The following is a 20,899-nucleotide window of genomic DNA, read 5'->3' as shown; positions in this document are numbered from 1 at the left end:
AAGGAGCAGAGGGCTGGAGAGCAGAGGGCTGGAGAGCAGAGGGCTGGAGAGCAGAGGGCTGGAGAGCAGAGGGCTAAGGATCAGAGGGCTAAGGAGCAGAGGGCTGGAGAGCAGAGGGCTGGAGAGCAGAGGGCTGGAGAGCAGAGGGCTAAGGAGCAGAGGGCTGGAGAGCAGAGGGCTGGAGAGCAGAGGGCTGGAGAGCAGAGGGCTAAGGATCAGAGGGCTAAGGAGCAGAGGGCTGGAGAGCAGAGGGCTGGAGAGCAGAGGGCTAAGGATCAGAGGGCTGGAGAGCAGAGGGCTGGAGAGCAGAGGGCTAAGGATCAGAGGGCTAAGGAGCAGAGGGCTGGAGAGCAGAGGGCTAAGGAGCAGAGGGCTGGAGAGCAGAGGGCTGGAGAGCAGAGGGCTGAGGAGCAGAGGGCTAAGGAGCAGAGGGGAGGGTCAGGCTATGACGGGGTTGGGCAACCCTGGTTCTCAGGGGAGGTGATGTCCGCTGGTTTACTGCTCTCCCTGCCACTTCATTCATCCATTCAAGTCGATGCTTTCCTACACCTGGTTTCCCCAATCTAAATCAAATCACTGATTCAAACACAGCTGTCCCTGTGGTCCAGACATGCCCATCTCTGGTGTAGGAGCTGCATATTAATTAGGATCATGTCAGGATAATGTTGGTCAGTGATGATTTGTGTACCTCTGGGCTCTTCAGCGCAGTGTCGATGGCCAGGCCAGGGCCAAAGCCGGTTAGTGACTTGACGTTGGTGGAACCGGGGAGGGGCCGCCTGCACTGGGAGAACACTGAGAAGGCCAGGGACTTGAGGTGTTGAGCGTAGATATGACGCTCCTCGCTCCTCACCGGCTGGAGCAGGTACTGGCACGGGATGATCTGAGAGGTCAGCATACAACACTAATAAAACTACTGTACATTACATACAGCGCCCTGTTCTGTCTTCTTTCATACTGATTGTCCCGTCTGACATCTTTAGCAGTAAAGCAAAGTCTTAGCAACTGTTAGTGATAGTTTATTCTAAATAAACGGACACTTCTTGACAATGCCAGACACATTATTTCATCAACCACACAGACTTGTGTAGAGGTTACCTGTACAGAGACAGCGTTGCGGATGTGTGGTGGGAGGAACTGGAGCATCTCCAGGTAGCAGCGCAGCAGGCCCAGGGTCCACACACTGGACCCCGCCTCAGGCTCCTCATAGGTGAAGGGGTCCACGATGTACACCACGATGGCCGGGGGGTATGTGATGGCGTGAGACTCGCCGTCCGTCGGCACACCCACCTTCTCTCGCTCCATGGTGCTGGGGAGGGGGACAAGAGCGAGAGGGGAGTTAGGACGAGGAATGGGGTTTCCCTCCAGGCACTGTGTGTGTGTGTGTGTGTGTGTGTGTGTGTGTGTGTGTGTGTGTGTGTGTGTGTGTGTGTGTGTGTGTGTGTGTGTGTGTGTACATATGAGTGAATGCGGACCCTGGTGTTGTAGCTACCTCTCTAGGGGTTCAGTGGGTGCCTGGGCCTGGCTGGCTGAGTCTCCCCCGGGGAGTCCTGTGTTCTGGGAACCAGCCTGCTGGCCCAGCTGCCCTCCCTGGGTGCCACCATCCAGGCTCTGGTTCTGCAAGCCCATGGTCCCAAAGGGAGGGAAAGAGCTGGGCTTGGCAGACTGCATCCCGCTGCTGGGCAGGCTCCCTGATGATGCCGCGCTGTTGGCACTGTTGGCTACACCCGTGCTGTTGCTAGGCGCGCTGCCGCTGCTGTTGGGGAGGGAGGGACCTCCGGGGGTCGCTGAGTTTTGGGGGCCGGTCGAGGTGGTGGAGGAGGAGCCGGAGGATTGCATGGATGAGGATTGGCTGGAGGCAGGAGGGGGTGTGGGCTGTGCGAGGAGCGAGCTGTGTAAAGGCTGCGAGGCGAGGTATGGAGCTGAGGGGAGAGACAGGAGCAGAAAGCACAGGTTAACAGTAGACAAACAACCTTTAACACAATCTCATTCATAAGCTATGTGAACGACCTAGCATTATACTTTAGAAACCAATATATATACACTGCTCAAAAAAATAAAGGGAACACTTAAACAACACAATGTAACTCCAAGTCAATCACACTTCTGTGAAATCAAACTGTCCACTTAGGAAGCAACACTGATTGACAATAAATTTCACATGCTGTTGTGGAAATTATAGGCAATTAGCAAGACACCCCCAATAAAGGAGTGGTTCTGCAGGTGGGGACCACAGACCACTTCTCAGTTCCTATGCTTCCTGGCTGATGTTTTGGTCACTTTTGAATGCTGGCGGTGCTTTCACTCTAGTGGTAGCATGAGACGGAGTCTACAACCCACACAAGTGGCTCAGGTAGTGCAGCTCATCCAGGATGGCACATCAATGCGAGCTGTGGCAAGAAGGTTTGCTGTGTCTGTCAGCGTAGTGTCCAGAGCATGGAGGCGCTACCAGGAGACAGGCCAGTACATCAGGAGACGTGGAGGAGGCCGTAGGAGGGCAACAACCCAGCAGCAGGACCGCTACCTCCGCCTTTGTGCAAGGAGGAGCAGGAGAAGCACTGCCAGAGCCCTGCAAAATCACCTCCAGCAGGCCACAAATGTGCATGTGTCTGCTCAAACGGTCAGAAACAGACTCCATGAGGGTGGTATGAGGGCCCGACGTCCACAGGTGGGGGTTGTGCTTACAGCCCAACACCGTGCAGGACGTTTTGCATTTGCCAGAGAACACCAAGATTGGCAAATTCGCCACTGAGCACGTGACAGACGTGACAGAGTCTGGAGACGCAGTGGAGAACGTTCTGCTGCCTGCAACATCCTCCAACATGACCGGTTTGGCGGTGGGTCAGTCATGGTGTGGGGTGGCATTTCTTTGGGGGGCCGCACAGCCCTCCATGTGCTCACCAGAGGTAGCCTGACTGCCATTAGGTACCAAGATGAGATCCTCAGACCCCTTGTGAGACCATATGCTGGTGCGGTTGGCCCTGGGTTCCTCCTAGTGCAAGACAATGCTAGACCTCATGTGGCTGGAGTGTGTCAGCAGTTCCTGCAAGAGGAAGGCATTGATGCTATGGACTGGCCCGCCCGTTCCCCAGACCTGAATCCAAATTAGCACATCTGGGACATCATGTCTCGCTCCATCCACCAACGCCACGTTGCACCACAGACTGTCCAGGAGTTGGCGGATGCTTTAGTCCAGGTCTGGGTGGAGATCCCTCAGGAGACCATCCGCCACCTCATCAGGAGCATGCCCAGGCGTTGTAGGGAGGTCATACAGGCACGTGGAGGCCACACACACTACTGAGCCTCATTTTGACTTGTTTTAAGGACATTACATCAAAGTTGGATCAGCCTGTAGTGTGGTTTTCCACTTTAATTTTGAGTGTGACTCCAAATCCAGACCTCCATGGGTTGATAAATTGGATTTCCATTTATTATTTTTGTGTGATTTTGTTGTCAGCACATTCAACTATGTAAAGAAAAAAGTATTTAATAAGATAATTTATTTAATTCAGATCTAGGATGTGTTGTTTAAATGTTCCCTTTATTTTTTTGAGCAGTGTATAAAGAAAAATAGAAACCACGTTGTAAAACCATGTTCTTGGCAATATGGGCATGGCAGGTACCGAAAGGTCCGGCGCCGGCCGATTCCCCAACCGTGTAGTCATTGGAACCTACCAAGGTCGTAGCGGCAGACTTGAGCGTAAAGCTTGAGCTTGGCGAAGGCGTCACTGTTGCCGCTGGCAGCCTTGAGGAACCAATCGCTGACAGGCTGCTCCGCCAGCTTCTTGGCGGCCGCTCCACCCACTCTCACGATGCCGTCCGGGTGGTCTTTTGAGATGGGGCGGTGTTGGCCCAGACGACATGACTGCAGGGCACATGGAGAGTGGGGGTAGGGATGGAAGGAGAAGAAGGAGGGAGGGAAAGAGAGGAGCGATGGCGGAATAGTTAGACAACAGCACAGGAACGATTTTAGTGAATTTCTGTCAAGGTAGACAGTCCAATAAGGAATGGTACAGAACCGAAGGAGACAGGCTCTTTTTTCTGTCATCAATACGTACACTAGGCTGGGATGTAAGCCTCTAGCAAGGTATGGGTCAATTCCATTTCATTCAATAATTGAAACGTGCCCTTTGTTTTCAATTAGGAGTTTTCTATTTTTCACACTGACATTTCAATTCACTTCCCAAAATGTCATATCCTCTTAACTCCCAACTCCTATGGTCATATCCTCTTAACTCCCAACTCCTATGGTCATATCCTCTTAACTCCCAACTCCTATGGTCATAGCCTCTTAACTCCCAACTCCTATGGTCATATCCTCTTAACTCCCAACTCCTATGGTCATATCCTCTTAACTCCCAACTCCTATGGTCATATCCTCTTAACTCCCAACTCCTGTGGTCATATCCTCTTAACTCCTAACTCCTATGGTCATATCCTCTTAACTCCCAACTCCTATGGTCATATCCTCTTAACTCCCAACTCCTATGGTCGTAGCCTCTTAACTCCTAACTCCTATGGTCATATCCTCTTAACTCTCAACTCCTATGGTCATTTTCATGAAAAATTTAATTTTTCCTGAAGAAAAATGTCTTGCTTCAGCTGTCCAAAGATGCCCCATCTCTTGCATGGTAAATGGACGTTAACGTTGTAACGTTATCCAGCCTTACTTCGTAGACGGCGGTGAGGTCCCTGAAGAAGTTCTTGGCCCCCTGGAGCAGGGCCTCGTTGTCGGGACAGACCACCAGATAGCCAACGTCCCTGTGAGAGCCGAAGGGGTCCAGCAGCAGCTTCTCCCAGTAGGGCAGGCCGAAGGGCGACAGCACCACAAAGTCATACTCATAACCCACCAGGAAGGTAGGGATGGGCAGAGGCTCAGGAGACTCATCTGTGCCTGATGAAAGGAAGAAGGAGGGAGGGGAAGAAGAAGGAAGGATGCAGGAAGAGAGAGGCAGGAGAGAGAAGTGAAGGTGAAGAGATGAGTAGGGGGGCAGGGGTGAGGAGTGGAGAGTGGGGGGGAGAGGTATAAGAGAAGGTGAAGAGGAGGAGAGGAACAGAGGGAAGATAGTGAGTAATTACTTAAACAAGCCAGCGTGCCACCCGTCACCTCTCAGAGAAGGATTGAAAGCCCAAAGTGAACCCATCACAGCAGCAGTGGCAGCTTCCCCACTGAGCTGACATCTGGACTAGAGCAGTGTGACTGAGATGACTACTGATCTGTACCGTATCTGCCTACGTGAGTTTTTAGCTCTTGGAGAATTTAGTTCCTGGTGGCTTACCGTAGGAGCCCCGTCCAGCCATCTTGTGGAACTGCTGCCAGGTGAGGGGTCCCTGAACGCCCCAGGAGCGCACCGTCCTCTTCTTCTGAATGGCATCCTGGAGTACAGGCTGGAGGGAGAGCAGCACCCGCAGCACGTCCTGAGAGCACAGAGCACTGATGTCCACCGCTGGGGAGAGGAGAAGGAGGAGAGAAATATAACTAGAAATATCAACATACCGCTAACTGGCAGGAAAAATGAACAGACTGGTTTCTGTTGGTTAGTTATGCTAGCCAACTGAAGCTCTAAAGGGCCAAATGCAAAGAACAAGGTATCAATGTATCAGACATGGATTTTAAGGATGGTTAGAACAACAAAATTGTGTTTTTTTCCTACCATTTTGTTTGGACCAGCGGTGTAGACAGGTGCTCTTGACCAGGACCTCGTCCACCTTGCCTCCTGACATGTTGTCCATGAACTGGCGGCCGTGCTCCAGGGCCATGTAGCAGTCACTGTGGTAGTCCCGCTCCTCCACCCTCACACAGGCCGGCACTGGACAACCCCCGGCCCCCCGCGCTGCCAGGCTGTCAGGCTCCATCCCAGCCATGGGCGAGAAGGGGTTGGTGCACTGGTCCTGTAGCAGTAAGATCAGCTCATCTGGTACCCTCTCTCCCCTCCCTCCTCCTCCTCCCCCTGTCCTCTCCAGCGAGTGTTGCCGCAGCGCCTCGAAGCGCTTCTCCGCCTCGCGGCTGACGTCCGAGTCACGTCCGATGATGTCCAGCTCGTCCTCCAGGAAGAGGCCCGAGCTGTTGCCGTAGCGGCGGTTGACCACAGCGCTGAAGCCGCAGGTGCAGGGGTACTGGGCCTCTCCCGTGGGGTCGCTCAGGTACACCCCCACGTCGGCCCCCTTGATGTTCATGTTGCACACACAGATGCAGCAGCTGTCGAAGTTGCAGTCCTTGAAGAGGTTCATGACTGACTCAGAGAGGATGAGGGTGACGTAGAGGCTGTGGGCCTCGGGGATGGAGGGCACGGTGGCAGGTTCCACTGAGTTGAGGGGTCGACAGGTGGAGGGGGTAGAGGCAGGCGAGTAGAGGTCCGAGTTCTCATACTTGAGCGAACCCTGGACACTGGCGGGACCTCTGGGGGTGCGTGGGGTACGGGGAGTGCGTGGTGTGGGGGCGGAGAAGCGCGGGGTGGCCGGGGAGGGCAGGATGCCCGTGCCACTGTTGCTGGGGGGGGCACTGTTGGACATGAAGGGCGTATGGGTCTGGGGTGTGTAGCTCTGGCTGTAGTCCTGGTCCATGGCACTGCCCACACTGGGGATGTTACTGTGGCAGAGAGAAGTGAAGAGAGGAATCAGTCACACAAACCAGCCTGTGGGGACAATATGCTAGAGCAGGGATCATCAACTAGATTCAGCCGCGGGATGATTTTTTTCTTGAACGCATGGTCGGGGGACGCAACATAATTACAAATAATTTGTAGACTGCTTACATTTGTATAATTATGATCACGTCTCTCTACTATGCGTGGAAATACCTAGGAACATATTTCTCAAATTAAAATCGCTTGGAGCTGATTTCCTGGTGTTTTTACCGTTTTTTATGTCCAACAATGAAAATTCAACAACAACAAAACATTGGTGGGCCAAATAAAACCACCCGCAGGACAAATTCGTCCCGCGGGTCGCCAACTGGGGAACCCTGTGCTTGAGCTTGATTCAAAACAACACAACAAACCAGAGCTTGCTATACAGTAACACAACAATCAACAGTTCATTTCAGTATCAACTAAAGCTCCATTACACAGCAGAGCTAAACAACACAACAACCGTCAAGAGGGGGGATGGTTAACAAAAAAGCAGAGAAAAGTGGCTGCCTGGCTGTCTATCGGGGTATCCCAATGCCACTGTGGAAGGTGCTGCCATTTGAAGCAGCCCCTCAATGAGGGAGAAGAGTATTTTTGGGCCTTGCGAGAGGAGGAGCAGCTGTGATAAGAGCTAAAGTGGGAGGAGAGCACAGCACAGCCTGTCCTGTCCATACTTAGGCTACTTACATGTGTGAGAAAGAAACTAATCGTGGCTGAACCTAAAGCAGTAGGCCCCTGCCTCCTCCCTCTCTCTCCACCCCTATACAGTGAACTACCTTTGATCAGGGCCCATAGTGCACTATAAAGGAAATAGAGTGCTATTTGGGATGCAGCCCTTACACGGCAGTAGCGCAGGTTAAGTAGTGAGGGTCGTAAAAACAGCATGACCAGCTTATAGGGCTTTCCCATGACATCCTGGGACTTTACTGCCATTCTTAGCACTCTGCAAGGAACAGAGGCCCCATCTATACCCCCCTCTACCCAGACAGAGGAACAGCAAGGTCCTAATTTTTACATCAATTGGCAGACGTTCTTATCCAGAGCGACTTACAGGAGCAATTAGGGTTAAGTGCCTTGCTCAAAGGCACATCGGCAGATTGTTTCTCTCCACCTAGTCAGCCTGGGGATTCAAACCAGCAACCTTTCAGTTACTGGACTGCTGAGTGGCGCAGTGGTCTAAGGTACTGCATCTCAGCGCTAGAGGTGTCACTACAGACCCTGGTTTGATCCCGGCTTAATCACAAGGGGTCCCATAGGGCGGCGCACAATTGGCCCAGCGTCGTCCAGGTTAGGGAGGCTTTGGCCGGGGTAGGCCGTCATTGTAAATAAGAATTTGTTCTTAACTGACTTGCCTAGTTAAATAAAACATGTAAATACTGGCCCAACGCTCTTAACCACTAGGTTACCTGCTGTCCTCTAAGCCCTTAAACAGGTGTGCCCCAAATTATGCAGAGAGGTACAGCTATGATCATACAGCCATATATTAGGGAAACAGACCTGGTTTTGCCATTACTATTAAAATAGAACTTCAAATCACTCAATTGCCACCCTATGGTAATTACACTACTAGGAAAAAGGTCCGCAATAACAGTACTACTCATTGGGAGTTTTTGTTTAGGAGGCCTGTAAAATGGTTGAAAATGATAAACTCCCTGGGATAGTGGTGCCAGGAAAATAACCTCTCACTCAACGTCAACAAAACGAGCTGATTGTGGACTTCAGGAAACAGCAGTGGGAGCACGCCCCTATCCACATCCATACGCAGTGGTTGCCGTACCAGGCAGTGATACAGCGCAACAGGATGCTCTCAATTGTGAATCTGTAAAAATTTGTGAGGGTTTTAGGGGCCAAGTCAAATTTCTTCAGCCTCCTTAAGTTTGTGTGGGTGGACCATTTCAGATCATCAGTGATGTGTACGCCGAGGAACTTGAAGATTTCCACCTTCTCCTGCACCGCCCGCAACCACAGGGCTCTCCAGATGGTGGTGCGGTCTGGCCAACGCATCACTGGGGGGCAAACTACCTGCCCTCCAGGACAGCTATAGCACCCGGTGTCACAGGAAGGACAAAAAGATCATCAAGGACATCAACCACCCGAGCTACTGCCTGTTCACCCCGCTATCATCCAGAAGGCGAGGTCAGTACAGGTGCATCAAAGCTGGGACAGAGAGACTGAAAAACACCTATCTCAAGGCCATCAGACTGTTAAATATCCATCACTAGCCGGCTACCACCCGGCTACTCAACCCTCCACCTTAGAGGCTGCTGCCCTATATACATAGACATGGAATCACAGGCCACTTTAATAATGTTTACATAGTGCTTTACTCATCTTATATGTATACTGTATTCTATTCTATTGCATTTTAGTCAATGCCACTCCGACATCGCTCAATCTAATATTTATTTACTTATAGATTTGTGTGTATCGTTGTGAATCGTTTTTCGATAAACTGCACTGTTCGATACTACGGCACTGTTGGAGCTAGGAAGACAAGCATTTCGCTACCCCCGCAATAACATCTGCTACATATGTGTATGTGACCAATACAATTTGACTTGATTTGATAGACCAGGCTCAGTACTGAGGGTTAATAATCCTCACCTTCAATCACCACCATGCTTTCTACACTCATCTCCCCTCCTCTCAATCAGCCATGCCTGAGGAATGGAACAGGCTCCTCAGGGGGTAGGGGGATAAACCCAAGTGTGTGTGTGTGTGTGTGTGTGTGTGTGTGTGTGTGTGGGTCTGTATCGTCTAAGTCTAAATTACACTGCAGCTTCAGTATCCCTCTGCACAGATGAGCATTACGAATTGTAAAAAAATCCTTGGAGCAGCTGGGAAAGTCTCCATTGGTTCCACAGGCTTTAGAAGCAGAGGAGAGGGTCCTGAGACAGTCAGTTAGCCAAGCAGAAAGACAGCCCTCCCATAGCAGATGGGCCCCTAGCAGTTAGGCATTCAGACAAAACACATTGGTTATGAGTGGTTCATATAGAGATTGACTGATTGATTGATTTACTATATCAGACAATTCAAATGCACAACCACACACCAATGCAATAGCAAGTGAGGAGATAAGTGGTTTCTGGACTATGTACTTGAAGGAAATATGTTTACCTGTCTTTGTTGAGGTAGGCCATGGAAGGCACATGGGGGTGGTTGAGCATCTCCTGTTTGCCCACGGTGGTCCAGCTGGGCCTGTAGATGCACTCGTCTGGCATCTTGATTGGGGGCAGACACTGGCTGGGCAGGGTCTTGAGGGGGGCAAACATGGAGCAGCCCACAAATGCCTGGCACGGCTCCGGCTTGTACACAAACGAGAAGTCCTGAAAGGGAGAGACAGGGAGCGGTGGCGTATGACACTGGGGTTAGACCATGTGCTGTATGTACACTGAGGAAACAGTACTATGACTTCAATTGACTTTTTCATTTCACATTCATCCTTATTGTAACTCCTTGGCATGGTTAGGCTAGAAAACACCAGCAGTTCTAAGTTCAGCAACAGTTAGGTGATGCAGAGGAATTATCCATGACTCCTAATCAGGGTCAGATAGGGGGTCAAGTTGAAAATTAGGGGCCAAACCCACCTTGATTTCCTGTGGCTTGGGGCTGCAGTAGCCTTCCTCCACCTCGATCTTGAAGTGTCCCCCAAGGGACGAGGTACCGTCCATGTTGGTCATGCCCTGTCCGACCTCCAGGCCGCCATACTCCTTACTGCCCATGTTCATGGGAGAGTAGCCCATGATGTGCTGCTCCAGGCTGGGGGGAGTGGGGAACATCTGGTGCAAATCTGCCGAGCCTAGAGCAGATAGAGGGAGGAGAGGGGAAAGATAGGAATAAATGAAGAAAGAGAGGAGGGGGCGTTAGAGACTAGAGATGAATCAAGGTTCTCATTCAGTGACAACAACAAGTGAAGATCTGAAGTCTCAAAGGCAGCCATGGCTCAACAGGTACGATCAACAGTTTGACAGTCTAACTGCTGAGGCAACAAGCACCTTGTTTCACACACAAAGCTATACACTAGTCACATAGAGGGGTAGATAATGAGACTCTTGTTCCTGCCCCGTGGCTCAGAGCTGTCTGTTTGGAGTGGAGCAGGGTTGCTCAGACAGCCAGTGACATCTATAGAACTCTTATCGCCACAAGGGGGCGCAGCATTGGTAAACAACATCTCTGGGCCTGTACTGTATCAAGTGTCTCTGAGTAGGAGTGCTGATCTATGATCAGTTTTGCCTTTTGCCTTATGAACATGGAGACCTGATATTAGATCAGCACTCCTACTGAGATGCCTGATACATAAGGATCCTGGAATGTAAACATGTGCTGAGACTAGTGACTGTAGAAGTTTCATGCTTCATTAGTGAATGAATGAGTATGAACAGGCTGTGCTTTCCAAGTGTTATATTATGAGTTTCTGCATGGGTTTGAGTTGCCTCAAGCATATTTTCAGTGCATTATCCTTAGGCTGAGGAGTGGGGAAAGCTTAGGGGTATCCTATCCCATAAGCATTGAGCTAGGAGCTGATTGAACAGGCTGATCTGAGAGCAGGGAGAAGCAGGCTTACTGATGCAAGAGACTGGGTCCAGAGTGGCTGGCTTTGGTTCCTTGTTGCCAAATTTATCACCTGTTCCATTCACCGCTCGTCTGGAACCAGGCTGTTGAATATAAACAAAGACATGGCAAAAATAAGATTCAAAACGTTCAAAAGTTTATTCACAAAAACAACACACAAAATGAAATGACATGTCTCTATATGTATTTTATCTCAACGAGACTAAACTGTATAACGTTTAATTTAAATGAACACAACATAAATCAATATTACACATTTTCTGAAACCCGAGAACAGTGACAGTCAACAAATCGATGTGATGTTAGTTCCACAACAACAAATCCCCTGCAGTGAGGGGATGGGGAACCCTGTTGGCAGGCCGTAACCCAGCGGTGGCATTGCAGCCCTCAGTGTGTTCTTGCAGTGTTGTTGGTGCCAGACAGTCTCAGAGGGGGTTGGACTGTGACTGTTCTGTGGGGGCCAAAGTCAGAACAGAGCCCTTTGGAAGCCATCCATATCCACCTTTGGGGCGGGGGTTGGGGAAAGCCTTTTTGAATCTAAGCCGCGGTTACACAAGCTTTTGACAAATCAGAGCAGATATTTAGCCAATAATTGGGCAAAAGATCCGAATAAGTGTCTGTGTAAACGTAGCCAATAACACTGCAATGTGTTGTAGGGTGACATGTCAGCCATAGACGCTGATGTACTGCATGCACGCAACATTCTGGCTCACCAACACACACACACACACACACTCAGATGCGCACACACACACACACTTGCCAGGCGGTACTCTAGCTAATGGGATATTTATTGTGGTTTAGTGCAGCGGGCAGGCTGTAGTGCTGGCAGGCCCCAATGACCGCAAGTTCATCCTCTTCTCTCTCTCTCTCTCTCGCACGCACGCACGCACGCACGCACGCACACACACACACACACACACACACACACACACACACCGTACTGACCGTGAGTTCGTCCTCGTCTGAGTTGAAGAGGTTGTCCAGGTCGTTGATGGACACAGCCAAATCTGTCTCATGGATCAGACTGGTGGAGGCAGTGCGTGCGTGTGCGGCTGCCCGCGCTGCGTCTGGCGGAGAAGGAACACACAGGGAATAGGTTGGTAACCCACCTGTAGCTCCCAAATATACCTTGACGTCAGAGCCTGTCAGTATTACATGTGGGCCTATTCCTGAGGCTGCATTCAATAGCTAGTACACATATATATGTGCTATAACACCCCAATAAAACATATCTGAATGAAGTCTGAATAAAACCTACTAATGCGTCTACATGCCTGAGGAATCTAGATAAGACTTTACCATTACAAATCATATGTGGTATGAGTTATAGATACACCACAGTATGATGGCTCAGACTGATTGACTGCATTTACTGTTGCTGAGAGAAGCCATGACAGACAGGTGGTAAGCTACAGTATGGTTTCACACCATCATCAAAGGCTGGCTTAGGCTGCTACTGCTGTCACTCGGGTAGGCTGTGGACCCAGGTAATATCCCTGTCATCTAACAGAGCACAGAGCTGCACAGTACAGCAGAGACAGACAGAGGATCCTTACCATCTGACAGACCTGCTGCTCCATCCTCCCCCTGAGAGACAGGGAGAGAGAAAGACAGAAAGAGAGCGAGAAAGACAGAGACCAAGAGAGAGAAAGAGACAGAGAGAGAGAGAGTGAGAGAGAGACAGACCGAGAGAGAGAGAGAGAAAGAAAGAAAGAGTGAGTGAGAGACAGACAAGAGAGAGATCAATCTTGTGCACAAAACAAATGCAAAGAAACAAAACCAATAGGATATAGCTGATCAAACACAATCCAAATATATTGATAATGGATAAAAGGCTATAGCAGATACAGTCTATATGAAACTGTTTTAAATACATTTTTACAATAAACACACAGTCTAAACCACATAACAAGAGGGAAATCTCTTGTCTAAATGTAGAAAGTACACAGGTGCCTCCAGCTCATGAGAGCTGTTTCTGCTCTCTCAGTCTCAGTTGAGAATAGGTTATTTTTGGCAGACTTAAAAAAAATTGAGAGAAGAGAGAAAAGAGGGGAACGAACAAACGTCTCTGTACTGACTGTACTAATGAGATTTCCAGACAAGGCTACCAGTGTATGTGAGAAATGCCATGGCCTCCTAGGCCGGGGAGGGAGGGAGCCCTAATGCCACTACACTACGTCAATATCTCTCAGGGATAGGGCTGTGTGCTCTTGTGGTTCTCTGTGGCTCAGTTGGTAGAGCATGGCACATGCAAAGCCAGGATTGTGGGTACGATTCCCATTAGGGCCACCAATTCAGAGAATGTATGTATGTTTGACTGTATGTCACTTTAGATAAAAGCGTCAGCTAAATGTCATATATTATGATGGGGCCTCCGTATACATGGCAGGCATACAGAGTCACACACACAAGGGGTTGGGGCTGAAGGAATGGCATGTTCCAGTAGCCATTGATTTCATTACGCTCCAGGGGCTCTCTCTCTCTGTCTGTGTAAAGGACCTTTAATCTGTTTCCTTTGAAAGCCTGCTGCACTACGGGGGAAAAAAACCCTGGCACAAACAGCAAACAAAAACCTATGACGCCAGCTAGCCCCTTATCAATAACCGACGCTTGGCTGGAACGCTGGAGTCTGTGTTTGTATGGATGCGTTCCAGCCTTGCGTCACACTGCCCGTATTATTCCAAAACTGTCTGCATGAAAGAGTCCTCTCTCTCTCTTTCTCCCCATCTCCGGCCATTTCATCTGAGGGGTCAGGCACTTATTCAGAAGACACAGCCATTTCAGTCTGTAAATCTAAAGAATGTGGATGCTGTAGTGACATGGAAAGCAGAGTAGAGGAGCCTACAGCCACTAAACAAAACACAGCTTAGACCAAGGATTCTATACTCCAGTCTGAACTTAAACGACTTAAACCAGTTACAAAGTGTGTAGAAGGAATAATTATCTTACAATTTTAAATCATTTAATCTCTGAACAATTTCTCTTCAATCAGTGTTTTCAATATAGAGCTATTAGCAGCAATAATTGTGTTGATTTTGTGGGCTCAAACCAGAGTTTATTAACATTTTCCATTAAGAATATGACAATGAAATGTGGGAATGTTGTTCCCTTGTCATATAATTGATACATTTACAATCAGTATAGCATTAAAAATAGTTTTCCAGATTGCATTTTGGTGATTCTTTTTTTTCGCAATGTGAATATTGGGTCGCCCTGAGAAAACCTGGTTGAATTTGGGTCCCGAGGCAAAACCAGTTGAGAACCACTGATTTCGACCTTAGACCAGCCAGTCAGTGTGATGTTCATATGGTGCCCCACAGTACAGCCCTACCAGAGACTACCCTTTCCTGTTTTCTCTGCTGCTACTGTACGCCCAGCTCCACTGCTAAGTGAGTGTACTGTTTTGTTTCATTGGCAGGGGTTTCTAGTCAATGTTCCCTCTAAGCTGCATGTGTGCGCTGGCGCGCAGCTCCCCCGGGGCTGCCGCACAGAAGAGAAGAAATATCACCCCGCGCAGAGAAGCACGAGATTTAATTTCACTCAACTTTCTAGAGTTTTACATTTTTAATTGAACCTTTATTTAACTAGGCAAGTCAGTTAAGAACAAATTCTTATTTACAATGACGGCCGAGGAACAGTGGGTTAACTGCCTTGTTCAGGGGCAGAACGACAGATTTTTACCTTGTCAGTTCGGGGTTTCGATGTAGCAACCTTTCGGCCCAACGCTCTAACCCCTAGGCTACCTGCCGCCCCCAGTCCTAGAGTGAACACTATCAACGTTTCCATTTACTCTGGGAATTGGGATCGAATCAACGCAGTATTAGCCACTTTCAATGCAACATAGCGAAACAAAAGGAACTATGCAAGACTTAAGAATGTAAAACTAACGATGTAAGAGATTGTGTTGTAGACAGAGCGCATCGGAGTAGGATTCTATTGCATTGACAGGCACGACTCAGGCCCATACTCTACACAGATCGGTGCACCATAACCAATCAGAGCTGCAGTAGGCCTATATGCAAATAGACCATTGCCATATATGTATTTGCACCATTCACTCTGAAGTGGACTGTTTTACAGCATGAGCAGTCGTGATTATTATGCGCTTGTTTTTTGTTTGTTCATATCCTTTGCAAGTTAGTGAGTTATTAGCCTAGTTATAGCTCATTTGTAGTCAGCAATGTAGGAGTGGTTGCTTCCTACAAGAGCACAAAACGTGTGCATTTCTAGCCATCTTTGAAAAGCAAAGATCAGGTAAATAGCTTTTTTATGCCTTAAAGGGGCAGTGTTGTATTTTGAAACAGGCTTGAATGAGCTAAGTAGCCAATAGGCAAAGGGAAGCATAATTTGTCTGATTAATAATACATTTTATTTTGCAAAGTGGTTTCTTGCATCAAACAACACAACATTTTCAGTCATCTCATTGTCTGAAGGATAAGTGGATAAACAGGTTAATGTCAAGCCCTGCATGTTATTTCAAAAGTCTCATGGAATGTAGGCCTACATTGAACACCACACATTGGCTGCTACTGTAGGCTGAATGAAAGAACCACCATTTTCATTTAAAATGTTATGTGATGCATTTTCTCCATTGTTTTTTATGGTAGACCACTCTGGTAGGCCTACATTATGATCAAATAGCCACTCTAGCCTACTTGGCCCATGTTAAAACTGTAAATTAAACCGGGTACAGCCTCAGTGTTCCCAGTAAACACGCGCCGGAAGTTGAAAATCATTTTCACAATGTTCAATTTTGCGTTCAGCAGGAATACATTTGAGGGAACATTGTTTCTAGTGGTTCAACTGGAACACGTTTGGAGCTTTGACAGCATGCCAACCTCCTGCACACACACAACTCAGCGGGATGGGACATAAGCCAATTTGGCAATGCCGAGAGAGTCTATGGCATGCACCCACTCATGAACACACACATAAAAGTGCACAAAACATAGGCCGTCGCTTTGCAGCATCATCAATGCAGAGTGAAGCAGGACCAAGAGGGAAAGATGTAGCTGAGTTAACACACACACAGCCCAAGTGCTCAGCAGATTGTGGAAGGGCTCCTCTGCACATAGTGGCCACTGGGGGACCTCCTGTATCAGAAGCAGCACAGCAGTAACTGTACACACAGTACAGTACCACACACACACACAAACACAGTACAGTACCACACACACACACACACACACACACACACACACAAACACACACACACACAGTACCACACACACAGTACAGTACCACACACACACACACATACACACACACACACACACACACACACACACACACACACACACACAAACACATATGCACACACACACAGTACAGTACCACACACACACGCACGCACGCACGCACGCACACACACACTAACTTGAGGGAGAAAAAAAAGCTCAGCAGCACTTGTGAAATAAAACAAAATACAAAAAAAGCTATTTTAAACGTGCACACTTCAGTAAGCCAGGTTGATTTGGCCTGTTTAAGCACCAGCCAGCACAGTGCCTCCCTCCTCCTCCTCCATGCCTCACAGACAAGCAGACAGGGTGACAGGCAGAAAAGGGAGGCGTTTGCCAGGCAGCCCTCTCCCATTCCCATTCCCACACCCACACACTCCCCCCCCTGCTCTCTCTCTAGCGCTGGGGGAGCTTCCACAGCTAACAGGTGGTCTAGGTTTGAAAACAGAGAGAGACAATATTAAGAAAACATCCTGAGCCCACATGGCAGGGGAGGAGAATCAGTGAGAGAGGGAGCAGATAGGGAAGACACAAACTAAACTAAACGAGAGGGAGGAAATTAGAGAGGCACCAAACTATTTTGGCACCCCTCTGCTGGGATAACAATGTGAGTTGGAGCTGGCTTCCTGCGCAGTAGATTTGGGTGGGAAAAAGCGGAGTCTAGCTAGCGAGACATTTACAGTGCAGGATCGCTTATCTTGTGACCCTTAACCGAACACTTCCTGCTGCCTGAGACTAAAGGCGGTCACCAACAGTGGCATGTTGGCGGCAGCAGCAACAGCGATGGGAGAAAAGGATTTGCCTCAGCCGCTCCAGTTGATGAAGTTGTAACTTTAGCCCTACCTTGTGTTTCTTCCCGGGCTGGCGCTCGCCGCCCGTCTTGTCCTTCTTGTCGGAAAAGGAGAACTTGACGTCCCCGTCCTCGAAGGCATAGGGGTCCACCTCAGGCTCGTGGTCATCGTCGTCGGTAATGGCGGCGGCCAGGTACTGGTTCCTCCGCTGGAGGTACATCTGCACGCGCTCCTCAGACACCTTCAGAGGCCGCTTGGAAGTGGCCATCAGTCTGGGTGTGGACGGGGACAGGGGGCGATTTATTAGGTCAGGCAAGGCCACAGAGTGCAATCTATCAATAGTAATCCATCAACAATCATGTGGGGAGGTAAAGCAATGCATGTCTCTTTTTCAATGTAATCTGTGAATCATTGTGTTTCATGTGTCTGTGTTCTAGTTGTTGATGTTGTGGTTGTTCAGATGCTACCAGACAGTGAGCCCTGCTGGGCCCCTCTAAGGGGGGGAAGGGAGGGGGAGTGACCAATGGGGAGTGAGCCAGCTCATGTAGGTCCTCTCTCTCGCTCCCTCCTCCCTCTCTCCGGCTCGGCTGTGATGTGAGGTGACAGTGCGCAGTGGCCCAAGCCAGAGATTAGCATCCATTCAAAGCTATGTCCCCGCCGCCAGGATTACTCCCTCTCTCTCTCTCTCCCTCCATCCTTTCCCTCCCTTTCTCCTCACCAGATTAGCCCTGCTGTCCTTAGCCCTGCCCACAGCCCTGTCCACAGCACTGTCCATCAGCCATCCCTGAAATGCATAACCCCTCAGATACTTCCCAAGACCACCACTGCTCGGCCCGACCTGCCTGCTCTCCGGACCATCCTCCCTCTATCCCTTAGTCCAGCTCACCCTCTCTCTCCATCTCTCTCTCTTCCATCCCTCTCGCTCTGCTCCCTCGAGTCCACTTCTCTCCCTCTCTCTCTCTCTTACTATGTCTCTCTCTCAGTGAAGCGAAACCTCTGCTCTGACATCAAGGCTTCAAGGAAGCCACTGTCCTTCACATGTTCAGGGTGGCGAGGAAGGAAGAAGGGGGAGTTGTAATAGAGGGGCTGTGTGTGTATTGAGGGGGTTCAATAAGCTCTCTCCAGTCTGTGCTGCAGTGCTGGCCATGCACATTAGTGATGTATGATGTCAAAAGGGCACATAGCGAGAGAGTAATGTGCCGTATGCGCTCAGCGCCACCAAACATACAGAACATTCTGAGGCACGGGCGGCGAGGGGGAAGGGAGGGGAGGGAAGGGGGGAGAGGCCTGGTTGTGCTCTTTCAAAACACTTTTTTTGTAGAATGTTGGAAATCCTTAAAAAGGGGCCTGTCTGTCTGTGTACCAGAAGGGATGATTGGGTAGTGGATGGGTAGTGGGAGTCAGGGTTGGATGCCTGACCAGTGAGTCAGTAAATGGCTGGGGGCATCTAGCACCCTCTATGGGCAATAGTGGCTGTTCAATGGGGAGATAAGGATGAATGGTGAATGAATGAATGAATGAATGAATGAATGAATGAATGAATGAATGAATGAGGAGTTACACTCACTCTGTGACAGAAACCACCTCCTGTCCTCCCGAGGCCTCGTCTCTTTCCCTGTCCCTCAGCTTGTCCCCAGGCAGCATTGGCGTGGGTATCTCGGCCTCTTTCCTCCTGGGTAGGTTGAAGAACCTCCATGGCGCAGGGGAGCCGTCCTCCTCCAGGTTTACAGCAGAGCCTACATACATGGTGGGTTCCAGGGGCTCTGAGGGGTAAGACGTGTGGGGGTGGTGGAAGTGCAGGGCCAGGCCATCTAGCCTCCGGGGTTCCCCCTCGCCACCCTTCTGCCCCACCAGGCAGGGCTCTGGGGGCGGCTGGTAGAAGTGTTGATTGTGGGGGGTTGAGGGGTTCTTCATCGAGCCGTTCCCCGTCTCCTCTCCTCGGTCGCGCTCACAGGGGTGGGGGCTGAGGGGAGGGGGCTGGGGGGAACCAGTCATCTCTGAGGAAGAGCCGCCGCTACCCAGCCCTCCGCTATGCAGCTGGGGGGGCTTGGTGACACTGTCAGAGGGGCGGAGGCCGGAGAAACCACCCCCCGCTTGCTGGGCCCTCATGGCTAGCCGCTGGCCCGCCGCCACCTCCGTCTCCTTGGTAACATCGTCGCAGGCAGTGCTGCGGTGGTGGAAGGGCGTCTGCGGCCTCTTGGTCTGCTTGTCGCCCTTCTCGGGCTTGTCGCCCCCAGCCTTGTGCTTGGTGGGTGGCTGGGTGTGGGTGGGCTGGCCTGCTGACTGGGGCTGGCCGGGGATGCTGCCACCTCGCTGCTTCAAAGATTTATGCCTAGGAGGACAGAGAGGAAGAGGAAGCATGCAAGACATAAATAAACTAACAATAATATAATTTGTTAGCATTCGTGAACATTCATTAGCTCAATAACTAGCGTTGAGCAGCAACACTAATCTAGTGCAATCAATAACCAACAACAAATTGAATAAAGCTGAATCTGTGGGAACCGAGTAGCAATTGAAAAGCACGGAATCAATTAAGTGAACAAATGAGTCCCTCTCAAATCTAATAAACTTCTCATGTCATGCTGATGCTACTCTTACAAACATAAACTGATGTTATTATTCTGCACTCTATTATTCTCTAACCAAAACCATGCACTTCATCTAGAATAGAGCATTCCCCCATCGCTGAGTTCATTGGGGAGAAAACGAAGTGAAACCCTTCTGAACATGACCCAGGTGGGAGGGAGGCCTGTTTCTTGTTGGGTTTAAATGGCCTGGAACATGTTGTGGTGGTCCCCGGCCCTCACTGCCCCTACGACACACACACACACACACACACACACACACACACACACACACACACACACACACACACACACACACACACACACACACACACACACACACACACACACACACACTTTCCCCAGACTAGGCCAGGGGAGAGCCAGCCACTAAGTTAGAACCAGTATTGTTCACCTCTCATTTAACTGTAAGGGGCCCGAGGAGCAACAAGTCCAAAGCCAGACTCTGATACTGACAAGTGGCTGTGGGGGTGCTTGGGGTCTACTCAGGGTCAGGTCAGCTGGGGATGGGTGTTGTTATTTGGCCGTTAGTATGCCAGCATGGTAAGTGCAGGCAGCTCTTGTTGTCGTGAAGCAGCCAGCATGTTGACGGCTAAGCTAAGCTCTCCCTCTTTTATGGTGGGAGGGAGGGATGTATTGTCCTTCCCACTACCTGGAAGGATAAGAATGGAACTGCTTAACTGTCGGCAGGCAGAGAGTAGGCAAGTCGCAGCAAAAACCACACATGGAGTGGGTAAACACCATAGACTTAGATAGATGACTCATCTTTGTATCTGTCTCATTATGGCGTCTTTGCGAGCATGGGCAGCGCCATTGAGGCTACCTCCATTTTGAAGAAGTCAATGTTCTTCTTCTACTACTTCTATGAGTTGGTAAACAAACTGAAGGGGTGCATAAAGCCAAGGTTGGCAATTTCTTGCCATCTGCAGTTATGGAATGTTTGCTCACGAGTATAATTAATTGGCTGATCCCTCCTGATGACCTGGTTTTGTGATTTTTCCTTAACCCATAGGAAGTCCCACCCAGTTGAGTCCTCAATAGTGTTTCTCATGCTAAAACAGGCTTTACACAAACACTCACCA

General features: G+C 49.7%; 1 protein-coding gene across 1 annotated transcript in view; it reads right to left on the bottom strand.

Moving 5' to 3' along the window:
• The window catches only part of med13a (mediator complex subunit 13a), a 121,498-nt gene that overhangs the window by 19,831 nt on the left and 80,768 nt on the right, over positions 1-20,899 (bottom strand). Inside the window, exons 9-22 of the mRNA XM_029691161.1 lie at positions 18,797-19,561; positions 17,282-17,501; positions 12,758-12,788; positions 12,147-12,268; positions 11,191-11,281; positions 10,214-10,425; positions 9,744-9,952; positions 5,652-6,586; positions 5,277-5,444; positions 4,668-4,891; positions 3,673-3,862; positions 1,490-1,919; positions 1,096-1,306; positions 689-880 (exon numbers count right to left, since the gene is read on the bottom strand). Of these exons, the coding sequence (XP_029547021.1) occupies positions 689-880; positions 1,096-1,306; positions 1,490-1,919; positions 3,673-3,862; positions 4,668-4,891; positions 5,277-5,444; positions 5,652-6,586; positions 9,744-9,952; positions 10,214-10,425; positions 11,191-11,281; positions 12,147-12,268; positions 12,758-12,788; positions 17,282-17,501; positions 18,797-19,561 (4,000 nt within the window). The remainder of the gene's footprint in view (positions 1-688; positions 881-1,095; positions 1,307-1,489; positions 1,920-3,672; positions 3,863-4,667; positions 4,892-5,276; positions 5,445-5,651; positions 6,587-9,743; positions 9,953-10,213; positions 10,426-11,190; positions 11,282-12,146; positions 12,269-12,757; positions 12,789-17,281; positions 17,502-18,796; positions 19,562-20,899) is intronic.

This window comes from Salmo trutta, chromosome 15 (genome assembly GCF_901001165.1).
Source record: "Salmo trutta chromosome 15, fSalTru1.1, whole genome shotgun sequence".
NCBI lineage: Eukaryota > Metazoa > Chordata > Actinopteri > Salmoniformes > Salmonidae > Salmo > Salmo trutta.
This window is presented reverse-complemented; position numbering and strand designations above follow the sequence as displayed.